Raw genomic sequence first — 26,062 nt, forward strand, 5'->3', positions numbered from 1 at the left:
TTATAATTACACTTAACATCTACACACAACGACGTGGACAGGTATTGCTTCCTGTGATTAACCCGATCTGTATTATATCTGATAGCAACAGAACTAAATTCTCTCCATACGTCGCGTCACCAACTCCAGCAATCCATCTAATGCGCACAAATTCTGGTATGATATAATTGTATTATCATGGATCCCAATCCCGCTCATCATCTGCCATATCGCTCCATATCCATATCTTATACACGTGACAAACGTCCTGGACAGGTAGCCGTATTGATCATAAATTCTGACAGGTATTGCCAATCAATGGAGCTTAAGCCACAATCTCCACATAACAAATTACCGCTCATCCCATGACTAGCATATCCAATCGCTCCATAAATCATAGTTTTATCAATACATACAAACCCCTGCCTGACAGGCAAAGGTATTGATATAATTGATATTACTCATAACTCATGGAACATTCCATATCGCTCCACTAGCAAAATAAAAAATCAAATCGATCTAGATTTATACAAATATCATCAGTTTATACTGCCATACAAAACTAGAAATGACAGGTATTGTGTAGCGACTATAATTGTACATTTGATCATGTAGACCAATTCCACTCCAGCAAATATCTTCTCATAACTCAATCAGCATTCCCACATCCATGACTCATATACATATTTTCCAACTTCTGCATCTCATGATACACTACATCAATACTAGCAAAAACGCTGACCCGTAGGCCCAACGGGTATTGATGCTGTAATTGTATTATCACCATGGAACAATTTCCATAATCGCTCCCATATCATATCTATACCTGACTATATATACCTACAAACAGTGACAGGTATTGATATTAATGCCTTATTTTCACATGCAATCTTGACATCTCCATCTGCATATCGCTCTGAACACATATCTTATAGGTTTATACATAACAAACAATGCTTGACAAGCGTAAATTGATAAGAATTTAATTGTATTATCATGGAATACATATTCCCAATCTGTGATCCTGCCTCCTACACATATCGCTTCCTGCCTGCGCCCCTTCACTGCCCTCCAAGTTTATACAAATACCAAACACATGTACAGGGTCCTTGAATAAAATTATCTTATCTTGGAACATCTCCATATCGCTCAGCGCTAAATATCCGCTACATAGTCAATCATACATACAAAACTGCATCTGACAGGTCTTGACGGATATACATTAGTTATTATCATGGGAACTAACTACAATTATACCATATCGCTATTTAATCAACCTTAGTCTATATACCCACATACAAAACATGAGAACAGGTCTTGCGACTATATACCTCAACTTTGTATTATATTACAAACATTCCATCATGCAGGTAACCAACATCATGCCTCCCCTCGCATCCGCCCGATAAAATATAGCCGATGGACCTGCCACAACGCAAATACTGAATGATCCCTGCGACAGCGCCCACAACACCCCACATTAATTACATAGGAGTATTAATCCTGGAACATTCCACAATGCGACGCACGAGCTATATCATAGTTTATACATTGGTCACATTAAAAATCATGTGACAGGTCCATTGATAAAATTGTCATTATCATGGATCCATTCCATATCAGCCAATACCAAAATCTAATAGCCTCTTTTATAGGCAACAATACAAACATGAGTTTAATATCCAGGTAATCATTTGATATAGGCATTAGTACCATTGCCTGCAATGGAACATTCCATATCGCACTCCCCAATATCCGATACAACCCTATGTCTATATATAGTACAAACAGCCAAACGACAGAAAAAATCTGCTGGGCCATTGATATCCTAATTGTATTATACATGGACACACAGCTGACCAAAGTATTGATCCTGTTATTATCATTAGCCGATCGCCTATATCAGTATCCTACATACAAACGTGCACAGGGTATTATTATACATTCATGAAACATTCCATATCGACCTACCAGTAATTCGCATCTGCCGCGCATATACAATACAAATATAAGGTAATTGATAACGCTGCCTGACTATATTCATGGAACATATCCTCCACATACCCTCGACTTAATCCAATATGATAACATTCCATATACCGCCGGTATTGCAAGCAATTTGTCATTATCCTGCGAACATTTCATATCGCCGTCCATCTAGTTATTATACATACGCTTTCCCTCCCCCCCACCTGGACAAGGGTTTGTTCTTATATTCTGATATTATAATATTATCATATTACTCGCCCCCTCCTATACTCATAGTTCACGCTTATTTATACATACCAACCGTATAGTCCCCAAGTGACACATCGGTCATTGCATATTTAATTGGTACATTGGAACATTCAAGTTATCGCAATAATCATCAGCGCCCTGTTTGTCTCTACTTCATCTGACAGGCAGCATAGTATTGAATACTAATTATCATGGAACATTGCACATCGCCCCTCCATATCCTATAGTTATGGTGAAGTCCTGTTGTATACATACATATCAGTGTCAGGTACTTGATATAATTGTCACAAATAATTGAACAATTCCATATACGACACCTCCGATATCAGAAATTGTAGGCCTATCATGATGGAACATTAATCTGTATTATCGCACACATTACTCCAAAATCTGCATTATCGATATATTAGTATACAAACGTGACAGGTATTGATATAATTGTATTATCATGGAACATTCCATATCGCTCCATATCAAACGTGCACAGGTATTGATCATAATTTATATGTATCCATACTTTGTATACAAACGTGACAGGTATTGATATAATTGTATTATCATGGAACATTCCATCAATCGCTCCATATTCTAGTTTATATATATACAAACGTGACAGGTAATTGATATAATTGTATTATCATCCTGGAACATTCCATAATCGCTCCTCCATATCATAGTTTATACATACAAACATGAACAGGAATTGATATAATTGGTATTATCATGGGGGAACAGTTCCATGAAACGCTCCATATCCTATAGTTTTTTATATCGCTCCATATAGCATAGTTTTATAATACAAACATGACAGGTATTGATATAATTGTATTATCATGGAACATTCCATATCGCTCCATATTCTAGTTTATATATACAAACGTGACAGGTATTGATATAATTGTATTATCATGGAACATTCCATATCGATCCATATCCTAGTTTTATAATACAACATTTACCTTGATTTATTATTGTATTATATGTGGTCTTGAAGCAATAGCATTCTATAAGTTTATATTGACAGTCTTGTTGATTAATTCCGTTGTTCTAGATAGATAGTAGAATGTAAATACGTGGCGCATATAATATGTTATTAATTGTACTAAGTTTATTCTCCGTTTTTGGATATCCACACCATTCGAATTCTTGATATCTTAAATCAATTATTGATATCCAAAAATGAATTCTTGCTTTCAAAAAACCATTCGACCAGGTATTTATTGATATCTAAAAAAAATGTCCTTATCGCTACCATTTTTTTAGATATCTAAAAATATCAAAAAATACCAATTTTGGATTTCCAGAAGAATACGAATTTTAAGATATCAAAATACGCAATCTGATTATAAAAATACAGATCCTTTATTATCACTACGTTGGATAAGAGGATCTGAGAACATCGCATTAGGGGTCACGTCAAGATGATTTTGAAATGGCCAATCAAATTTGGCACTCCCAGCCAAGAATCTTGTGACAATGCTAAATGAATATAGGCTTACTGGGAACGAAACAAATAGCGTTATCAATATTGACGTAGAAATGTGTAGAAAATGCATTTAATCTGGAGTACACGTGGTAAAAGGTCATTCTCTGAACGTGACCCCCATATGGGATATTGTCAGATCCTATATAGAACGGAGAGTGTTTATAAGGATCTGTATTTTAATCAGATTTGCAAGAATAGGTGTGAGATACGATTTTTTGATACCAAAAATTCAATTTTTTTTCGATATCCAATATTCTAAATTCTCATGATTTATTGATATCAATAATTTCGAATTCATGATATCCAGAATTCATTTTTGGATATTAATAATTCGAATGCTTGATATCCAAAAATGAATTCTTGATATCAAGAATTCGAATTATTGATATAAAAAAATTGGCAACCATTTCTTGATACATCAAGAAATGGTTGCCAATTTTTTTATATCAATAATTCGAATTTTTGATATCAAGAAATACATTTTTTTTGGATATCAATAATTCGAATTTTGGATATCAATAAATAGTTTTCAATTTTGGATATCAAGAAATAGAATTCTTGTATCCAAAATTATCGTTTCAACATTGGTTATACAAGGGAGAATTTTTTTATTTTGTCAAAGAAGAATTCAATTTCTTACTTTTAATATCCAAAAATATAATTCTTAAAGTGAATAGTCGGGCAAGGAAGGCTAAAGTTGGTAAAAATGGTGTGAATGTATCCAGTATAATTTCTTACGAAATAAAAAAATAAAATCTCTCGTTAACGTCTCTCTGCATGCGAAGAAATTAATTTTAATTGTAGGAATCCTAAAACGTCCTCCCGGCTAGCTATGTCCGTGGTTACATTTCCACGGAGTCTCGCTTTCAAAGAGTTGTTTTTAGAACTTTTCCATTATTTCAATGGTAAGAACTGGGCAACGTAAGCAAAACTTGACCGTCGTTTGGATATACGAGGACTTTTGGAAGGTCAATGAACGCTTTTTGGACTGGTTTTCTTTGCCCGACTATTCACTTTAATGTCCAAAAAATAACAAAAAATTCTTGATATCCATAATTCTAATTCTTGGTATCAAAAAAGCGGAGAAAATAGTACAAAGGTGCCCCATAAATGTAATTATATGTGCATTTTTTTGTTTTGTTTTTTGTTGTTGTTGTTTTTTATGCTGTTTCGACGATTACTTTTCATACCTTAAAAACGACATTAAAAGGTATTTCATGTTGTTGAGTAGCCTGAAAAATTAATTATACGAATTTAAGAATTGGTGTCACTGATTTTTAATTTCTCCAGGTCATATCGCCATTAAATTTAAAAATAAAATAGTGATATCAATTCTTAAATAATGACAAATCGCTAAATAAAAACGTTAACTTTGACAGAAAGAAATTGAACACATTGTCAATATAATGAATATCTACATACATGTACTTATTCTTTGAAACATATTCTGTTTTTGCATATTACAGAGTTACCTCAGGTGGCTTTCTCTGAATGTAAGACGTTGCGCTGGCAATATAATGACGTCATAATAATTATTACATGACTGGTGCTTTTGCTGTATTTTGATTGGTCAATACGTTTCTCAGAAGTATTCATCAACTGCGATATCAACCCCGAAATCGGGGCAGATTGCTGGTACAGAGAGGTTAAATAGGATATTAGTTGTTGTAAAGTGGTGCGGCAGATTTCTGGTACAGAGAGGTTAAATAGGATATTAGTTGTTGTAAAGTGGTGCGGCAGATTTCTGGTACAGAGAGGTTAAATAGGATATTAGTTGTTGTTGTAAAGTGGTGCGGCAGATTGCTGGTACAGAGAGGTTAAATAGGATATTAGTTGTTGTAAAGTGGTGCGGCAGATTTCTGGTACAGAGAGGTTAAATAAGATATTAGTTGTTGTAAAGTGGTGCGGCAGATTTCTGGTACAGAGAGGTTAAATAAGATATTAGTTGTTGTAAAGTGGTGCGGCAGATTTCTGGTACAGAGAGGTTAAATAAGATATTAGTTGTTGTAAAGTGGTGCGGCAGATTGCTGGTACAGAGAGGTTAAATAGGATATTAGTTGTTGTAAAGTGGTGCGGCAGATTTCTGGTACAGAGAGGTTAAATAGGATATTAGTTGTTGTAAAGTGGTGCGGCAGATTTCTGGTACAGAGAGGTTAAATAGGATATTAGTTGTTGTAAAGTGGTGCGGCAGATTTCTGGTACAGAGAGGTTAAATAGGATATTAGTTGTTGTAAAGTGGTGCGGCAGATTTCTGGTACAGAGAGGTTAAATAGGATATTAGTTCTTGTAAAGTGGTGGGGCAGATTTCTGGTACAGAGAGGTTAAATAGGATATTAGTTGTTGTAAAGTGGTGCGGCAGATTGATGGTACAGAGAGGTTAAATAGGATATCAGTTCTTGTAAAGTGGTGGGCAGATTGCTGGTACAGAGAGGTTAAATAGGATATTAGTTGTTGTAAAGTGGTGCGGCAGATTTCTGGTACAGAGAGGTTAAATAGGATATCAGTTCTTGTAAAGTGGTGGCGGCAGATTTCTGGTACAGAGAGGTTAAATAGGATATTAGTTGTTGTAAAGTGGTGCGGCAGATTTCTGGTACAGAGAGGTTAAATAGGATATTAGTTTTTGTAAAGTGGTGCGGCAGATTTCTGGTACAGAGAGGTTAAATAGGATATTAGTTGTTGTAAAGTGGTGCGGCAGATTTCTGGTACAGAGAGGTTAAATAGATATTAGTTTTGTAAAGTGGTGCGGCATAGAGATAATTGATATTAGTTGTTGTAAAGTGGTGCGGCAGATTTCTGGTACAGAGAGGTTAAATAGGATATTAGTTGTTGTAAAGTGGTGCGGCAGATTGCTGGTACAGAGAGGTTAAATAAGATATTAGTTGTTGTAAAGTGGTGCGGCAGATTTCTGGTACAGAGAGGTTAAATAAGATATTAGTTGTTGTAAAGTGGTGCGGCAGATTTCTGGTACAGAGAGGTTAAATAGGATATTAGTTGTTGTAAAGTGGTGCGGCAGATTTCTGGTACAGAGAGGTTAAATAAGATATTAGTTGTTGTAAAGTGGTGCGGCAGATTTCTGGTACAGAGAGGTTAAATAAGGATATTAGTTGTTGTAAAGTGGTGCGGCAGATTTCTGGTACAGAGAGGTTAAATAAGATATTAGTTGTTGTAAAGTGGTGGGGCAGATTTCTGGTACAGAGAGGTTAAATAGGATATTAGTTGTTGTAAAGTGGTGCGGCAGATTTCTGGTACAGAGAGGTTAAATAGGATATTAGTTGTTGTAAAGTGGTGCGGCAGATTTCTGGTACAGAGAGGTTAAATAGGATATTAGTTCTTGTAAAGTGGTGCGGCAGATTTCTGGTACAGAGAGGTTAAATAGGATATTAGTTGTTGTAAAGTGGTGCGGCAGATTTCTGGTACAGAGAGGTTAAATAGGATATTAGTTGTTGTAAAGTGGTGCGGCAGATTTCTGGTACAGAGAGGTTAAATAGGATATTAGTTGTTGTAAAGTGGTGCGGCAGATTTCTGGTACAGAGAGGTTAAATAGGATATTAGTTGTTGTAAAGTGGTGGGCAGATTTCTGGTACAGAGAGGTTAAATAGGGATGGGCAGATTCTGGTTAGTTGTTGTAAAGTGGTGGGCAGATTGCTGGTACAGAGAGGTTAAATAGGATATTAGTTGTTGTAAAGTGGTGCGGCAGATTGATGGTACAGAGAGGTTAAATAGGATATCAGTTCTTGTAAAGTGGTGCGGCAGATTTCTGGTACAGAGAGGTTAAATAGGATATTAGTTGTTGTAAAGTGGTGGGGCAGATTTCTGGTACAGAGAGGTTAAATAGGATATTAGTTGTTGTAAAGTGGTGCGGCAGATTTCTGGTACAGAGAGGTTAAATAGGATATTAGTTGTTGTAAAGTGGTGCGGCAGATTTCTGGTACAGAGAGGTTAAATAGGATATTAGTTGTTGTAAAGTGGTGCGGCAGATTTCTGGTACAGAGAGGTTAAATAGGATATTAGTTGTTGTAAAGTGGTGCGGCAGGCTGGTACAGAGAGGTTAAATAGGATATTAGTTGTTGTAAAGTGGTGCGGCAGATTTCTGGTACAGAGAGGTTAAATAGGATATTAGTTGTTGTAAAGTGGTGGGCAGATTTCTGGTACAGAGAGGTTAAATAGGATATTAGTTGTTGTAAAGTGGTGCGGCAGATTTCTGGTACAGAGAGGTTAAATAGGATATTAGTTGTTGTAAAGTGGTGCGGCAGATTTCTGGTACAGAGAGGTTAAATAAGGATATTAGTTGTTGTAAAGTGGTGCGGCAGATTTCTGGTACAGAGAGGTTAAATAGGATATTAGTTGTTGTAAAGTGGTGCGGCAGATTTCTGGTACAGAGAGGTTAAATAGGATATTAGTTGTTGTAAAGTGGTGCGGCAGATTTCTGGTACAGAGAGGTTAAATAGGATATTAGTTGTTGTAAAGTGGTGCGGCAGATTTCTGGTACAGAGAGGTTAAATAGGATATTAGTTGTTGTAAAGTGGTGCGGCAGATTTCTGGTACAGAGAGGTTAAATAGGATATTAGTTGTTGTAAAGTGGTGCGGCAGATTTCTGGTACAGAGAGGTTAAATAGGATATTAGTTGTTGTAAAGTGGTGGGCAGATTTCTGGTACAGAGAGGTTAAATAGGATATTAGTTGTTGTAAAGTGGTGCGGCAGATTTCTGGTACAGAGATTTGGGTTAAATAGGATATTAGTTGTTGTAAAGTGGTGCGGCAGATTTCTGGTACAGAGAGGTTAAATAGGATATTAGTTGTTGTAAAGTGGTGCGGCAGATTTCTGGTACAGAGAGGTTAAATAGGATATTAGTTGTTGTAAAAGTGGTGGGCAGATTTCTGGTACAGAGAGGTTAAATAGGATATTAGTTGTTGTAAAGTGGTGCGGCAGATTTCTGGTACAGAGAGGTTAAATAGGATATTAGTTGTTGTAAAGTGGTGCGGCAGATTTCTGGTACAGAGAGGTTAAATAAGATATTAGTTGTTGTAAAGTGGTGCGGCAGATTTCTGGTACAGAGAGGTTAAATAGGATATTAGTTGTTGTAAAGTGGTGCGGCAGATTTCTGGTACAGAGAGGTTAAATAGGATATTAGTTGTTGTAAAGTGGTGGGCAGATTTCTGGTACAGAGAGGTTAAATAGGATATTAGTTGTTGTAAAGTGGTGCGGCAGATTTCTGGTACAGAGAGGTTAAATAAGGATATTAGTTGTTGTAAAGTGGTGCGGCAGATTTCTGGTACAGAGAGGTTAAATAGGATATTAGTTGTTGTAAAGTGGTGGGCAGATTCTGGTACAGAGAGGTAAATAGGATATTAGTTGTTGTAAGTGGTGGGCAGATTTCTGGTACAGAGAGGTTAAATAGGATATTAGTTGTTGTAAAGTGGTGCGGCAGATTGCTGGTACAGAGAGGTTAAATAAGATATTAGTTGTTGTAAAGTGGTGCGGCAGATTTCTGGTACAGAGAGGTTAAATAGGATATTAGTTGTTGTAAAGTGGTGCGGCAGATTTCTGGTACAGAGAGGTTAAATAGGATATTAGTTGTTGTAAAGTGGTGCGGCAGATTTCTGGTACAGAGAGGTTAAATAAGATATTAGTTGTTGTAAAGTGGTGCGGCAGATTTCTGGTACAGAGAGGTTAAATAGGATATTAGTTGTTGTAAAGTGGTGCGGCAGATTTCTGGTACAGAGAGGTTAAATAGGATATTAGTTGTTGTAAAGTGGTGGGGCAGATTTCTGGTACAGAGAGGTTAAATAGGATATTAGTTGTTGTAAAGTGGTGGGCAGATTTCTGGTACAGAGAGGTTAAATAGGATATTAGTTCTTGTAAAGTGGTGCGGCAGATTTCTGGTACAGAGAGGTTAAATAGGATATTAGTTGTTGTAAAGTGGTGCGGCAGATTTCTGGTACAGAGAGGTTAAATAGGATATTAGTTCTTGTAAAGTGGTGCGGCAGATTTCTGGTACAGAGAGGTTAGATAGGATATTAGTTCTTGTAAAGTGGTGCGGCAGATTTCTGGTACAGAGAGGTTAAATAGGATATTAGTTGTTGTAAAGTGGTGCGGCAGATTTCTGGTACAGAGAGGTTAAATAGGATATTAGTTGTTGTAAAGTGGTGCGGCAGATTTCTGGTACAGAGAGGTTAAATAGGATATTAGTTGTTGTAAAGTGGTGCGGCAGATTTCTGGTACAGAGAGGTTAAATAGGATATTAGTTGTTGTAAAGTGGTGCGGCAGATTTCTGGTACAGAGAGGTTAAATAGGATATTAGTTGTTGTAAAGTGGTGCGGCAGATTTCTGGTACAGAGAGGTTAAATAAGATATTAGTTGTTGTAAAGTGGTGCGGCAGATTTCTGGTACAGAGAGGTTAAATAGGATATTAGTTGTTGTAAAGTGGTGCGGCAGATTGCTGGTACAGAGAGGTTAAATAGGATATTAGTTGTTGTAAAGTGGTGCGGCAGATTGCTGGTACAGAGAGGTTAAATAGGATATAAGTTGTTGTAAAGTGGTGCGGCAGATTTCTGGTACAGAGAGGTTAAATAGGATATTAGTTGTTGTAAAGTGGTGCGGCAGATTTCTGGTACAGAGAGGTTAAATAGGATATTAGTTGTTGTAAAGTGGTGGGCAGATTTCTGGTACAGAGAGGTTAAATAGGATATTAGTTGTTGTAAAGTGGTGCGGCAGATTTCTGGTACAGAGAGGTTAAATAAGGATATTAGTTGTTGTAAAGTGGTGCGGCAGATTGCTGGTACAGAGAGGTTAAATAGGATATTAGTTGTTGTAAAGTGGTGCGGCAGATTTCTGGTACAGAGAGGTTAAATAGGATATTAGTTGTTGTAAAGTGGTGCGGCAGATTTCTGGTACAGAGAGGTTAAATAGGATATCAGTTCTTGTAAAGTGGTGGGCAGATTTCTGGTACAGAGATGTTAAATAGGATATTAGTTGTTGTAAAGTGGTGGAGCAGATTTCTGGTACAGAGAGGTTAAATAGGATATTAGTTGTTGTGAAGTGGTGGGGCAGATTGCTGGTACAGAGAGGTTAAATAAGATATTAGTTGTTGTAAAGTGGTGCGGCAGATTTCTGGTACAGAGAGGTTAAATAGGATATTAGTTGTTGTAAAGTGGTGCGGCAGATTTCTGGTACAGAGAGGTTAAATAGGATATTAGTTGTTGTAAAGTGGTGCGGCAGATTGCTGGTACAGAGAGGTTAAATAGGATATTAGTTGTTGTAAAGTGGTGCGGCAGATTTCTGGTACAGAGAGGTTAAATAGGATATTAGTTGTTGTAAAGTGGTGCGGCAGATTTCTGGTACAGAGAGGTTAAATAGGATATTAGTTGTTGTAAAGTGGTGCGGCAGATTGATGGTACAGAGAGGTTAAATAGGATATCAGTTCTTGTAAAGTGGTGGGCAGATTTCTGGTACAGAGAGGTTTAATAGGATATTAGTTGTTGTAAAGTGGTGCGGCAGATTGATGGTACAGAGAGGTTAAATAGGATATTAGTTGTTGTAAAGTGGTGCGGCAGATTTCTGGTACAGAGAGGTTAAATAGGATATTAGTTGTTGTAAAGTGGTGCGGCAGATTTCTGGTACAGAGAGGTTAAATAGGATATTAGTTGTTGTAAAGTGGTGCGGCAGATTTCTGGTACAGAGAGGTTAAATAGGATATTAGTTGTTGTAAAGTGGTGCGGCAGATTTCTGGTACAGAGAGGTTAAATAGGATATTAGTTGTTGTAAAGTGGTGCGGCAGATTTCTGGTACAGAGAGGTTAAATAGGATATTAGTTGTTGTAAAGTGGTGCGGCAGATTTCTGGTACAGAGAGGTTAAATAGGATATTAGTTCTTGTAAAGTGGTGCGGCAGATTTCTGGTACAGAGAGGTTAAATAGGATATTAGTTGTTGTAAAGTGGTGCGGCAGATTTCTGGTACAGAGAGGTTAAATAGGATATTAGTTGTTGTAAAGTGGTGCGGCAGATTTCTGGTACAGAGAGGTTAAATAGGATATTAGTTGTTGTAAAGTGGTGCGGCAGATTTCTGGTACAGAGAGGTTAAATAGGATATTAGTTGTTGTAAAGTGGTGCGGCAGATTTCTGGTACAGAGAGGTTAAATAGGATATTAGTTGTTTGTAAAGTGGTGCGGCAGATTTCTGGTACAGAGAGGTTAAATAGGATATTAGTTGTTGTAAAGTGGTGCGGCAGATTTCTGGTACAGAGAGGTTAAATAGGATATTAGTTGTTGTAAAGTGTGGTGCGGCAGATTTCTGGTACAGAGAGGTTAAATAGGATATTAGTTGTTGTAAAGTGGTGCGGCAGATTTCTGGTACAGAGAGGTTAAATAGGATATTAGTTGTTGTAAAGTGGTGCGGCAGATTTCTGGTACAGAGAGGTTAAATAGGATATTAGTTGTTGTAAAGTGGTGCGGCAGATTTCTGGTACAGAGAGGTTAAATAGGATATTAGTTGTTGTAAAGTGGTGCGGCAGATTTCTGGTACAGAGAGGTTAAATAGGATATTAGTTGTTGTAAAGTGGTGGGCAGATTTCTGGTACAGAGAGGTTAAATAGGATATTAGTTGTTGTAAAGTGGTGCGGCAGATTTCTGGTACAGAGAGGTTAAATAGGATATTAGTTGTTGTAAAGTGGTGCGGCAGATTTCTGGTACAGAGAGGTTAAATAGGATATTAGTTGTTGTAAAGTGGTGCGGCAGATTGCTGGTACAGAGAGGTTAAATAAGATATTAATTGTTGTAAAGTGGTGGGCAGATTTCTGGTACAGAGAGGTTAAATAAGATATTAGTTGTTGTAAAGTGGTGGGGCAGATTTCTGGTACAGAGAGGTTAAATAGGATATTAGTTGTTGTAAAGTGGTGCGGCAGATTTCTGGTACAGAGAGGTTAAATAGGATATTAGTTGTTGTAAAGTGGTGCGGCAGATTGCTGGTACAGAGAGGTTAAATAGGATATTAGTTGTTGTAAAGTGGTGCGGCAGATTTCTGGTACAGAGAGGTTAAATAGGATATTAGTTGTTGTAAAGTGGTGGGCAGATTTCTGGTACAGAGAGGTTAAATAGGATATTAGTTGTTGTAAAGTGGTGCGGCAGATTTCTGGTACAGAGAGGTTAAATAGGATATTAGTTGTTGTAAAGTGGTGCGGCAGATTTCTGGTACAGAGAGGTTAAATAGGATATTAGTTGTTGTAAAGTGGTGCGGCAGATTGCTGGTACAGAGAGGTTAAATAGGATATTAGTTGTTGTAAAGTGGTGCGGCAGATTTCTGGTACAGAGAGGTTAAATAGGATATTAGTTGTTGTAAAGTGGTGGTGCGGCAGATTTCTGGTACAGAGAGGTTAAATAGGATATTAGTTGTTGTAAAGTGGTGCGGCAGATTTCTGGTACAGAGAGGTTAAATAGGATATTAGTTCTTGTAAAGTGGTGCGGCAGATTTCTGGTACAGAGAGGTTAAATAGGATATTAGTTGTTGTAAAGTGGTGCGGCAGATTTCTGGTACAGAGAGGTTAAATAGGATATTAGTTGTTGTAAAGTGGTGCGGCAGATTTCTGGTACAGAGAGGTTAAATAGGATATTAGTTGTTGTAAAGTGGTGCGGCAGATTTCTGGTACAGAGAGGTTAAATAGGATATTAGTTGTTGTAAAGTGGTGCGGCAGATTTCTGGTACAGAGAGGTTAAATAGGATATTAGTTGTTGTAAAGTGGTGCGGCAGATTTCTGGTACAGAGAGGTTAAATAGGATATTAGTTCTTGTAAAGTGGTGCGGCAGATTTCTGGTACAGAGAGGTTAAATAGGATATTAGTTGTTGTAAAGTGGTGCGGCAGATTTCTGGTACAGAGAGGTTAAATAGGATATTAGTTGTTGTAAAGTGGTGCGGCAGATTTCTGGTACAGAGAGGTTAAATAGGATATTAGTTGTTGTAAAGTGGTGGGGCAGATTGCTGGTACAGAGAGGTTAAATAGGATATTAGTTGTTGTAAAGTGGTGCGGCAGATTTCTGGTACAGAGAGGTTAAATAGGATATTAGTTGTTGTAAAGTGGTGGGGCAGATTTCTGGTACAGAGAGGTTAAATAGGATATTAGTTCTTGTAAAGTGGTGCGGCAGATTGCTGGTACAGAGAGGTTAAATAGGATATTAGTTGTTGTAAAGTGGTGCGGCAGATTTCTGGTACAGAGAGGTTAAATAGGATATTAGTTGTTGTAAAGTGGTGCGGCAGATTTCTGGTACAGAGAGGTTAAATAGGATATTAGTTGTTGTAAAGTGGTGCGGCAGATTTCTGGTACAGAGAGGTTAAATAGGATATTAGTTGTTGTAAAGTGGTGCGGCAGATTTCTGGTACAGAGAGGTTAAATAGGATATTAGTTGTTGTAAAGTGGTGCGGCAGATTTCTGGTACAGAGAGGTTAAATAGGATATTAGTTGTTGTAAAAGTGGTGCGGCAGATTTCTGGTACAGAGAGGTTAAATAGGATATTAGTTGTTGTAAAGTGGTGGGCAGATTTCTGGTACAGAGAGGTTAAATAGGATATTAGTTGTTGTAAAGTGGTGCGGCAGATTGCTGGTACAGAGAGGTTAAATAGGATATCAGTTCTTGTAAAGTGGTGGGCAGATTTCTGGTACAGAGAGGTTAAATAGGATATTAGTTGTTGTAAAGTGGTGCGGCAGATTTCTGGTACAGAGAGGTTAAATAGGATATTAGTTGTTGTAAAGTGGTGCGGCAGATTTCTGGTACAGAGAGGTTAAATAGGATATTAGTTGTTGTAAAGTGGTGCGGCAGATTTCTGGTACAGAGAGGTTAAATAGGATATTAGTTGTTGTAAAGTGGTGCGGCAGATTTCTGGTACAGAGAGGTTAAATAGGATATTAGTTGTTGTAAAGTGGTGCGGCAGATTTCTGGTACAGAGAGGTTAAATAGGATATTAGTTGTTGTAAAGTGGTGCGGCAGATTTCTGGTACAGAGAGGTTAAATAGGATATTAGTTGTTGTAAAGTGGTGGGGCAGATTTCTGGTACAGAGAGGTTAAATAGGATATTAGTTGTTGTAAAGTGTGTTGCGGCAGATTTCTGGTACAGAGAGGTTAAATAGGATATTAGTTGTTGTAAAGTGGTGCGGCAGATTTCTGGTACAGAGAGGTTAAATAGGATATTAGTTGTTGTAAAGTGGTGCGGCAGATTTCTGGTACAGAGAGGTTAAATAGGATATTAGTTGTTGTAAAGTGGTGCGGCAGATTTCTGGTACAGAGAGGTTAAATAGGATATTAGTTCTTGTAAAGTGGTGGGGCAGATTTCTGGTACAGAGAGGTTAAATAGGATATTAGTTGTTGTAAAGTGGTGCGGCAGATTTCTGGTACAGAGAGGTTAAATAGGATATTAGTTGTTGTAAAGTGGTGCGGCAGATTTCTGGTACAGAGAGGTTAAATAGGATATTAGTTGTTGTAAAGTGGTGGGGCAGATTTCTGGTACAGAGAGGTTAAATAGGATATTAGTTGTTGTAAAGTGGTGCGGCAGATTTCTGGTACAGAGAGGTTAAATAGGATATTAGTTGTTGTAAAGTGGTGCGGCAGATTTCTGGTACAGAGAGGTTAAATAGGATATTAGTTGTTGTAAAGTGGTGCGGCAGATTTCTGGTACAGAGAGGTTAAATAAGATATTAGTTGTTGTAAAGTGGTGCGGCAGATTTCTGGTACAGAGAGGTTAAATAGGATATTAGTTGTTGTAAAGTGGTGCGGCAGATTTCTGGTACAGAGAGGTTAAATAGGATATTAGTTGTTGTAAAGTGGTGCGGCAGATTTCTGGTACAGAGAGGTTAAATAGGATATTAGTTGTTGTAAAGTGGTGCGGCAGATTTCTGGTACAGAGAGGTTAAATAGGATATTAGTTGTTGTAAAGTGGTGCGGCAGATTTCTGGTACAGAGAGGTTAAATAGGATATTAGTTGTTGTAAAGTGGTGCGGCAGATTTCTGGTACAGAGAGGTTAAATAGGATATTAGTTGTTGTAAAGTGGTGGGGCAGATTTCTGGTACAGAGAGGTTAAATAGGATATTAGTTCTTGTAAAGTGGTGCGGCAGATTTCTGGTACAGAGAGGTTAAATAGGATATTAGTTGTTGTAAAGTGGTGCGGCAGATTTCTGGTACAGAGAGGTTAAATAGGATATTAGTTGTTGTAAAGTGGTGGGCAGATTTCTGGTACAGAGAGGTTAAATAGGATATTAGTTGTTGTAAAGTGGTGCGGCAGATTTCTGGTACAGAGAGGTTAAATAGGATATTAGTTGTTGTAAAGTGGTGGGCAGATTTCTGGTACAGAGAGGTTAAATAGGATATTAGTTGTTGTAAAGTGGTGGGGGGCAGATTTCTGGTACAGAGAGGTTAAATAGGATATTAGTTCTTGTAAAGTGGTGCGGCAGATTTCTGGTACAGAGAGGTTAAATAGGATATTAGTTGTTGTAAAGTGGTGCGGCAGATTTCTGGTACAGAGAGGTTAAATAGGATATTAGTTGTTGTAAAGTGGTGGGCAGATTTCTGGTACAGAGAGGTTAAATAGGATATTAGTTGTTGTAAAGTGGTGCGGCAGATTTCTGGTACAGAGAGGTTAAATAGGATATTAGTTGTTGTAAAGTGGTGCGGCAGATTTCTGGTACAGAGAGGTTAAATAGGATATTAGTTGTTGTAAAGTGGTGCGGCAGATTTCTGGTACAGAGAGGTTAAATAGGATATTAGTTGTTGTAAAGTGGTGCGGCAGATTTCTGGTACAGAGAGGTTAAATAAGATATTAGTTGTTGTAAAGTGGTGGGGCAGATTTCTGGTACAGAGAGGTTAGATAGGATATTAGTTGTTGTAAAGTGGTGCGGCAGATTTCTGGTACAGAGAGGTTAAATAGGATATTAGTTGTTGTAAAGTGGTGCGGCAGATTTCTGGTACAGAGAGGTTAAATAGGATATTAGTTCTTGTAAAGTGGTGCGGCAGATTTCTGGTACAGAGAGGTTAAATAGGATATTAGTTGTTGTAAAGTGGTGCGGCAGATTGCTGGTACAGAGAGGTTAAATAGGATATTAGTTGTTGTAAAGTGGTGCGGCAGATTTCTGGTACAGAGAGGTTAAATAGGATATTAGTTGTTGTAAAGTGGTGCGGCAGATTTCTGGTACAGAGAGGTTAAATAGGATATCAGTTCTTGTAAAGTGGTGGGCAGATTTCTGGTACAGAGAGGTTAAATAGGATATTAGTTCTTGTAAAGTGGTGGGCAGATTTCTGGTACAGAGAGGTTAAATAGGATATTAGTTCTTGTAAAGTGGTGGGCAGATTTCTGGTACAGAGAGGTTAAATAGGATATTAGTTGTTGTAAAGTGGTGGGGCAGATTTCTGGTACAGAGAGGTTAAATAGGATATTAGTTGTTGTAAAGTGGTGCGGCAGATTTCTGGTACAGAGAGGTTAAATAGGATATTAGTTCTTGTAAAGTGGTGGGCAGATTTCTGGTACAGAGAGGTTAAATAGGATATTAGTTCTTGTAAAGTGGTGCGGCAGATTTCTGGTACAGAGAGGTTAAATAGGATATTAGTTGTTGTAAAGTGGTGCGGCAGATTTCTGGTACAGAGAGGTTAAATAGGATATTAGTTGTTGTAAAGTGGTGCGGCAGATTTCTGGTACAGAGAGGTTAAATAGGATATTAGTTGTTGTAAAGTGGTGGGGCAGATTTCTGGTACAGAGAGGTTAAATAGGATATTAGTTGTTGTAAAGTGGTGCGGCAGATTGCTGGTACAGAGAGGTTAAATAGGATATTAGTTGTTGTAAAGTGGTGCGGCAGATTTCTGGTACAGAGAGGTTAAATAGGATATTAGTTGTTGTAAAGTGGTGCGGCAGATTTCTGGTACAGAGAGGTTAAATAGGATATTAGTTGTTGTAAAGTGGTGCGGCAGATTTCTGGTACAGAGAGGTTAAATAGGATATTAGTTGTTGTAAAGTGGTGCGGCAGATTTCTGGTACAGAGAGGTTAAATAGGATATTAGTTGTTGTAAAGTGGTGCGGCAGATTTCTGGTACAGAGAGGTTAAATAGGATATTAGTTGTTGTAAAGTGGTGCGGCAGATTTCTGGTACAGAGAGGTTAAATAAGATATTAGTTGTTGTAAAGTGGTGCGGCAGATTTCTGGTACAGAGAGGTTAAATAGGATATTAGTTGTTGTAAAGTGGTGCGGCAGATTTCTGGTACAGAGAGGTTAAATAAGATATTAGTTGTTGTAAAGTGGTGCGGCAGATTTCTGGTACAGAGAGTTTGGTTAAAGAGGATATTAGTTGTTGTAAAGTGGTGCGGCAGATTTCTGGTACAGAGAGGTTAAATAGGATATTAGTTGTTGTAAAGTGGTGCGGCAGATTTCTGGTACAGAGAGGTTAAATAGGATATTAGTTGTTGTAAAGTGGTGCGGCAGATTTCTGGTACAGAGAGGTTAAATAGGATATTAGTTGTTGTAAAGTGGTGCGGCAGATTTCTGGTACAGAGAGGTTAAATAGGATATTAGTTGTTGTAAAGTGGTGCGGCAGATTTCTGGTACAGAGAGGTTAAATAGGATATTAGTTGTTGTAAAGTGGTGCGGCAGATTTCTGTTACAGAGAGGTTAAATAGGATATTAGTTGTTGTAAAGTGGTGCGGCAGATTTCTGGTACAGAGAGGTTAAATAAGATATTAGTTGTTGTAAAGTGGTGCGGCAGATTTCTGGTACAGAGAGGTTAAATAGGATATTAGTTGTTGTAAAGTGGTGCGGCAGATTTCTGGTACAGAGAGGTTAAATAGGATATTAGTTGTTGTAAAGTGGTGGGCAGATTTCTGGTACAGAGAGGTTAAATAGGATATTAGTTGTTGTAAAGTGGTGCGGCAGATTTCTGGTACAGAGAGGTTAAAAGGATATTAGTTGTTGTAAAGTGGTGCGGCAGATTTCTGGTACAGAGAGGTTAAATAGGATATTAGTTGTTGTAAAGTGGTGCGGCAGATTTCTGGTACAGAGAGGTTAAATAGGATATTAGTTGTTGTAAAGTGGTGCGGCAGATTTCTGGTACAGAGAGGTTAAATAGGATATTAGTTCTTGTAAAGAGGTGCGGCAGATTTCTGGTACAGAGAGGTTAAATAGGATATTAGTTGTTGTAAAGTGGTGCGGCAGATTTCTGGTACAGAGAGGTTAAATAGGATATTAGTTCTTGTAAAGTGGTGCGGCAGATTTCTGGTACAGAGAGGTTAAATAGGATATTAGTTGTTGTAAAAGTGGTGCGGCAGATTTCTGGTACAGAGAGGTTAAATAGGATATTAGTTGTTGTAAAGTGGTGGGGCAGATTTCTGGTACAGAGAGGTTAAATAGGATATTAGTTGTTGTAAAGTGGTGCGGCAGATTTCTGGTACAGAGAGGTTAAATAGGATATTAGTTGTTGTAAAGTGGTGCGGCAGATTGCTGGTACAGAGAGGTTAAATAGGATATTAGTTGTTGTAAAGTGGTGCGGCAGATTTCTGGTACAGAGAGGTTAAATAGGATATAAGTTGTTGTAAATTGGTGCGGCAGATTTCTGGTACAGAGAGGTTAAATAGGATATTAGTTGTTGTAAAGTGGTGCGGCAGATTTCTGGTACAGAGAGGTTAAATAGGATATTAGTTGTTGTAAAGTGGTGGGGCAGATTTCTGGTACAGAGAGGTTAAATAGGATATTAGTTGTTGTAAAGTGGTGGGGCGGCAGATTTCTGGTACAGAGAGGTTAAATAGGATATTAGTTGTTGTAAAGTGGTGCGGCAGATTTCTGGTACAGAGAGGTTAAATAGGATATTAGTTGTTGTAAAGTGGTGGGGCAGATTTCTGGTACAGAGAGGTTAAATAGGATATTAGTTCTTGTAAAGTGGTGCGGCAGATTTCTGGTACAGAGAGGTTAAATAGGATATTAGTTGTTGTAAAGTGGTGCGGCAGATTGCTGGTACAGAGAGGTTAGATAGGATATTAGTTGTTGTAAAGTGGTGGGGCAGATTTCTGGTACAGAGAGGTTAAATAGGATATTAGTTCTTGTAAAGTGGTGCGGCAGATTTCTGGTACAGAGAGGTTAGATAGGATATTAGTTGTTGTAAAGTGGTGGGCAGATTTCTGGTACAGAGAGGTTAAATAGGATATTAGTTGTTGTAAAGTGGTGCGGCAGATTTCTGGTACAGAGAGGTTAAATAGGATATTAGTTGTTGTAAAGTGGTGCGGCAGATTTCTGGTACAGAGAGGTTAGATAGGATATTAGTTCTTGTAAAGTGGTGGGGCAGATTTCTGGTACAGAGAGGTTAGATAGGGTATTAGTTCTTGTAAAGTGGTGGGCAGATTTCTGGTACAGAGAGGTTAAATAAGATATTAGTTCTTGTAAAGTAGTGGGGGCAGATTTCTGGTACAGAGAGGTTAAATAGGATATTAGTTTTGTAAAGTGGTGGGCAGATTTCTGGTACAGAGAGGTTAAATAGGATATTAGTTTTGTAAAGTGGTGGGGCAGATTTCTGGTACAGAGAGGTTAAATAGGATATTAGTTGTTGTAAAGTGGTGCGGCAGATTTCTGGTACAGAGAGGTTAAATAGGATATTAGTTGTTGTAAAGTGGTGCGGCAGATTTCTGGTACAGAGAGGTTAAATAGGATATTAGTTGTTGTAAAGTGGTGCGGCAGATTTCTGGTACAGAGAGGTTAAATAGGATATTAGTTGTTGTAAAGTGGTGCGGCAGATTTCTGGTACAGAGAGGTTAAATAGGATATTAGTTGTTGTAAAGTGGTGCGGCAGATTTCTGGTACAGAGAGGTTAAATAGGATATTAGTTGTTGTAAAGTGGTGCGGCAGATTTCTGGTACAGAGAGGTTAAATAGGATATTAGTTCTTGTAAAGTGGTGGGCAGATTTCTGGTACAGAGAGGTTAAATAGGATATTAGTTGTTGTAAAGTGGTGCGGCAGATTTCTGGTACAGAGAGGTTAAATAGGATATTAGTTGTTGTAAAGTGGTGCGGCAGATTTCTGGTACAGAGAGGTTAAATAGGATATTAGTTGTTGTAAAGTGGTGCGGCAGATTTCTGGTACAGAGAGGTTAAATAGGATATTAGTTGTTGTAAAGTGGTGCGGCAGATTTCTGGTACAGAGAGGTTAAATAGGATATTAGTTCTTGTAAAGTGGTGGGGCAGATTTCTGGTACAGAGAGGTTAAATAGGATATTAGTTGTTGTAAAGTGGTGCGGCAGATTTCTGGTACAGAGAGGTTAAATAGGATATTAGTTGTTGTAAAGTGGTGCGGCAGATTTCTGGTACAGAGAGGTTAAATAGGATATTAGTTGTTGTAAAGTGGTGCGGCAGATTGCTGGTACAGAGAGGTTAAATAGGATATTAGTTGTTGTAAAGTGGTGCGGCAGATTTCTGGTACAGAGAGGTTAGATAGGATATTAGTTCTTGTAAAGTGGTGGGGCAGATTTCTGGTACAGAGAGGTTAAATAGGATATTAGTTGTTGTAAAGTGGTGGGGCAGATTTCTGGTACAGAGAGGTTAAATAGGATATTAGTTGTTGTAAAGTGGTGGGCAGATTTCTGGTACAGAGAGGTTAAATAGGATATTAGTTGTTGTAAAGTGGTGCGGCAGATTTCTGGTACAGAGAGGTTAAATAGGATATTAGTTGTTGTAAAGTGGTGGGGCAGATTTCTGGTACAGAGAGGTTAAATAGGATATTAGTTGTTGTGAAGTGGTGGGGCAGATTGCTGGTACAGAGAGGTTAAATAGGATATTAGTTGTTGTAAAGTGGTGCGGCAGATTTCTGGTACAGAGAGGTTAAATAAGATATTAGTTCTTGTAAAGTGGTGGGCAGATTTCTGGTACAGAGAGGTTAAATAGGATATTAGTTGTTGTAAAGTGGTGCGGCAGATTTCTGGTACAGAAAGGTTAAATAGGATATTAGTTGTTGTAAAGTGGTGCGGCAGATTCCTGGTACAGAGAGGTTCAATGTGGTATTAGTTGTTGTAAAGTGGAGGGGCAGATTTCTGGTATAGAAAAGTTAAATAGAAATAGTAAGTTTTGATTATGGTCTGTTGAATCTTTATGTAAAAAATACAGTTACAGTTCTTTAAATGATATTTAAAAAACAGCACCATGATTTCGTCTCACTCGAGTGATAACAATTACGTTTCAACGAAATTGGGTGTTGTCGCCTAAATAAGAGCTAAAAATATAAACCTTTTCAATTATTTAGATTTACTAAACTATGCTTTTGTTTGAAAATTGATATAAATTATTTAATCACTTTTTATCTAGACACCTCAACCGTCTAAAATTATTGTGAAGACACTGGGATATATCTAAATATTTGTGTGTGATTCCTTAGTCCCTGTACCAGTAATGTGATCAATACCGGTAGTGGTATTGCTTATGAGATAAAACATGCTATTTTAATATCCTATTCATTTTGTTCTTTGCATATTAAAACGATAAGCAAATATTTCAAGCCAAGAAAAGATAGGTAATGACCTTTTCAATGTCTTTTTCAATATTATATGACAGTTAAAGTAAACACAATTTCAGTCATGAAAAAAACCCCATAAATTCTAGCATAGGTAGGACAGATTACGCTCATTATAATAACAAAACTCCAATTGAATGGAGGAAATGGCAAAACTTAATTACATTAGACGTGAATTGGACATTGTCTGATGATACCTGACATTGGTAGATCTTCCTTTTCCCCCCTTCTTCCTTCGTTGTTAGCAGTCAATAATTATACTTGCAACATTATTTCATTAGCTGTTACTATTTACACCAGTACTTACATTGATATTTCTTATTATATATGATTTACGCACAGTACAAGTATATGAAACTGGTACACTGGTGTCTGTTCCAGATTATTGTCACATTTAATTCAATATATAAGTATAATTCTTAAATGAATAATCTCTTGTTAATTATTCCATTTCATTATTGGCAACATATATTCCCCACCTCTCCCCACTTCTTACCCTCCAACCCATCCCTTTCCTATCTCCTTTTCCCCTCCCACCCATCCCGTTTCTGACTGTTCTTTCCTTTCCTAACTTCTCTCCTGTAAATGTAACATCTTGTCTCCCCCCTGAATAAAAGTGTGTGTGGAAGGAATGAAAATAAAAACAAAAAGACAAATATTATATGTAATTATAATAAACACATCATGTATAATTTAAATATTCTAGTAAGAAAGTGTGAGGGTGTATGTATGTATCAGGGTATGTGAGTTGTATGTGTGTATGTGTGAGTGTGTGTGTGTTTGTGTGTATAGTGTGATGTGTTGGTGTTAATGTTATATACATGTACAAAATTTGAAAAAAAGAAAATTATAAAAAAAAAACCAATTGTGTTTGGAATTCCGAAAAATATCAGAAGAGTACTAACCAAGTCAATGCTTTATGCAAACGAACTAAATAACATTAAAAAATCGTGTCTAAAGATTCACACAAATTTCCTTAAATAATTCGAATGTTTTCTACGAATTTCGTGGAAAAACACAAAGACCCGTGGTTAGCCATGGTGAATAATAGGATCAATATTTTGTTCACCCGAGAAATTATTTATAGCCATATAATTGAATTAACATTTTCACTGCAACCCCACTATGTAGCCTTTCCAAATGCAGTTTGCGTTCACCAGTGAGGGAACAGTGACAAATTCAACATGAAACGAGTAGCGCTTCATTAAATTTGCCGCTGTGTAGTTGGCATTCATAGTCCGTTAACTGCCAATTGGATGCAGTTAAACGCTTAAACAGCTTTACCTAATGCGCCTTGTTGTAAGTAAAACTAACCTCTGGATGGGTGTATTCCGGAGGAGCTGCGGCTGAGTAAGTTGGAGGGGCCGCTGGGGATTGTTGGTAGCCCCCTGCCTGTTGGGGAGGATTTGGATAGCCCCCACCTTGCTGGGGAGGCTGTGGGTAGCCCTGTTGTGGGGGATAGGCTTGTGGATATGCCACCGGAACATTTGTTGTCGTTGTTGTGGCCACGACCGTCCTACTTCCATACTCGGGCTGTCCAAAGCGAATGTAGTTCTGACGAGCCCGTCGACGGCGTAAGCAGATGACACAGCTTACAACAAAAAAGAAAATGATGACCCAGATTGACCAGAACCCTGAAACAATAATAATGTAGAACTAGTGTTAATTTGTTGTCGGTGTAGGGATATATTAGGGGAGGTTTTCTTTCGTATCGAGGAGCAATGACATCAGAAAACGTATGTAGTATCTATTCCTGATGTTGTAGTGCTTGTAAATGACTTATGTTCTTTAGGGAGATATGTCTCCTCGTAAAATTATTTATGGATATCGTACATTTCCTGCAGTTTACTTTACACTGCCAAAGACACAAAGCCAGCTGTCCATCCGAAAGACGCTCAACTACATACCAAATATAAGGCAGTGGCAGGGTCACAATAGAAAGCTGTTCAGAAATCACATATCAGAAAAAAGAAGAGATATTGTTTTAGGTTTAAATGGGATTTTTGCAATATTTGTGGTTATCACTTTTCTTATTACCAAACCATTTTTCCGAATTTTTTTTTTATTTTAGAATTATCCCTTTCCTAGTAGATTCTAGATTTGCCCCATGCTTTTAATCCGGCTTTTGGAATTACTGGAAATACATGTACTAAAGAAGTATCTGGTGGTCAGCAGTGAACAGTGTGGTAGCATTATAAAATCCACTCTACCACAGCATAGCATTCATAAACATTCGACACACTCACGTGTTCATCACAGAAATAGACCAAAGAGGCGTTTCCTGTTTTGCATTAAAATGATGACAACGTCTAGGTGAGCAGGGTCTCTTAATGAAAGACCTACTTTTAACGTGAAAACTTATCCATCCTATAACAAGATTTTATTGATTGTTGCAGAAAATATTTGACACTCTTATGATACTTGAAATAGCATATCCCACGGACTGACTTTATGACGAAAGGGTTTATCTAGTTTTCGTTCAGTGACATGGGAACGTGTTTATCCTAGTAAAATGAAATCTTACCATTTTGAGTCAAAAAGAAATGCAGAATCTACTTACACCAGTACTGGTAGACAAATGTGTGATAGCAACAGGTACCAGAACCGGAATAACAGCAGTATGCATCGTCTGTAAGGAAACAAAGCAATCATGTGACAAGTGACGTACACAGTTTTCAGGATTAAGTTTGCATGCACAATTTTGGTTGACATTTAGTAATGTCACATAGGAGATGATGTATATGAGGGCTAAGTCGGCCGGCAATGGTTTCCCCATGTTTTTGTCAAAAACATGTTATTAACAAAGAAGCGGGAGAACTCATTTTCCATTCTTGAGCTATGTTTTCATTTTTCTGGTTTTTTGCATCGAAGCATTCATATAATTTTTTTGTAAAATATAGCATCAAAGACTAAAACACAAATTGTAATCAATAGATAACTTTATTAGTAGAAATAGGAGTTTACCAGCGGTGGTACATGTTTTACCGAAATTATGCTAGTTGGCGCTGTTTTATATGGTATTTGTCGATTTTCATTAGTCTATCACAATGTAATTTATAGAATCTCAATCGGCTGTGGGCCATCGGGCATGCACCTTCTTTTTTAAATTAATCTCAAATCTGAATACTGACGTAATACTAACCTCCATAACACCACGTGCTAATCGACGGGTAGTCGTCATTTTGACAAAAAGCGTCTCCCTAAAACAGACATCGACTTCACTAGATCCTTTACAAAATGTTTCTTTTATTCTCGTTAGTTCATTTTCAAATGTTACATATCCATTGGCTTAAGTTTGTGGTGCGCTTTTGTAAGGTTTGAAAAATAACTAACTCGAAAGAGAAAGAAACAACATGATTATAAAAAACCCACTATTTGTGAAACTTAAGTATCCCTCTACTTTTTTCATTCACGTGTAAACAATATTTAATCTTAAAAGTGGCTGTGTCGCAGCGATGCGCGCATATATATCAGGCCAGGCAGACACATCGCACAAAAATGTCTTCGTCATCATTTGTTGCATAATCACTGAAATAATCTAAAACTTGTACAATTTTGTTCAGATCCCATGTATCTTTTTTCTGATATTGTGTCTTAGAAAAAAATAACTCGTTATTGTGAAGATAAAATAGTTGTGGATCTTGATATTTATATTAAGTTTGTAATTTACTGATAGGCAAAGCCAATCAGACGTCAAGTTACAATCTGTGGTGTAACACATGATGGAACGATACATATATTGTTCAATGCATCTTACATGAGTGGCTATGTAATATGTAACTTATTAAACGAGTTCAATAATTTTATATGACGCATCCCTTTTGGCTGTGGCATATTAAACTATTTTCGAGTTTAT

The 26,062-nt window shown here is 37.5% G+C and overlaps 1 protein-coding gene across 2 annotated transcripts in view; it reads right to left on the minus strand.

Moving 5' to 3' along the window:
- The window catches only part of LOC138316160 (protein shisa-5-like), a 52,606-nt gene that overhangs the window by 22,471 nt on the left and 4,073 nt on the right, over window positions 1–26,062 (minus strand). Inside the window, exons 2-5 of one of the 2 annotated variants that reach the window (XM_069257710.1) lie at window positions 25,349–25,406; window positions 24,767–24,835; window positions 23,521–23,840; window positions 21,686–21,730 (exon numbers count right to left, since the gene is read on the minus strand). In XM_069257710.1, coding sequence (XP_069113811.1) covers window positions 21,701–21,730; window positions 23,521–23,840; window positions 24,767–24,835; window positions 25,349–25,406 — 477 coding nt within the window. In that variant the 3' untranslated portion in view covers window positions 21,686–21,700. Of the gene's footprint in view, window positions 1–21,685; window positions 21,731–23,520; window positions 23,841–24,766; window positions 24,836–25,348; window positions 25,407–26,062 lie in introns of those variants that run through there. The other variant, XM_069257709.1, reaches the window with a different exon arrangement.

Source organism: Argopecten irradians, chromosome 2 (assembly GCF_041381155.1).
Source record: "Argopecten irradians isolate NY chromosome 2, Ai_NY, whole genome shotgun sequence".
Lineage (NCBI taxonomy): Eukaryota > Metazoa > Mollusca > Bivalvia > Pectinida > Pectinidae > Argopecten > Argopecten irradians.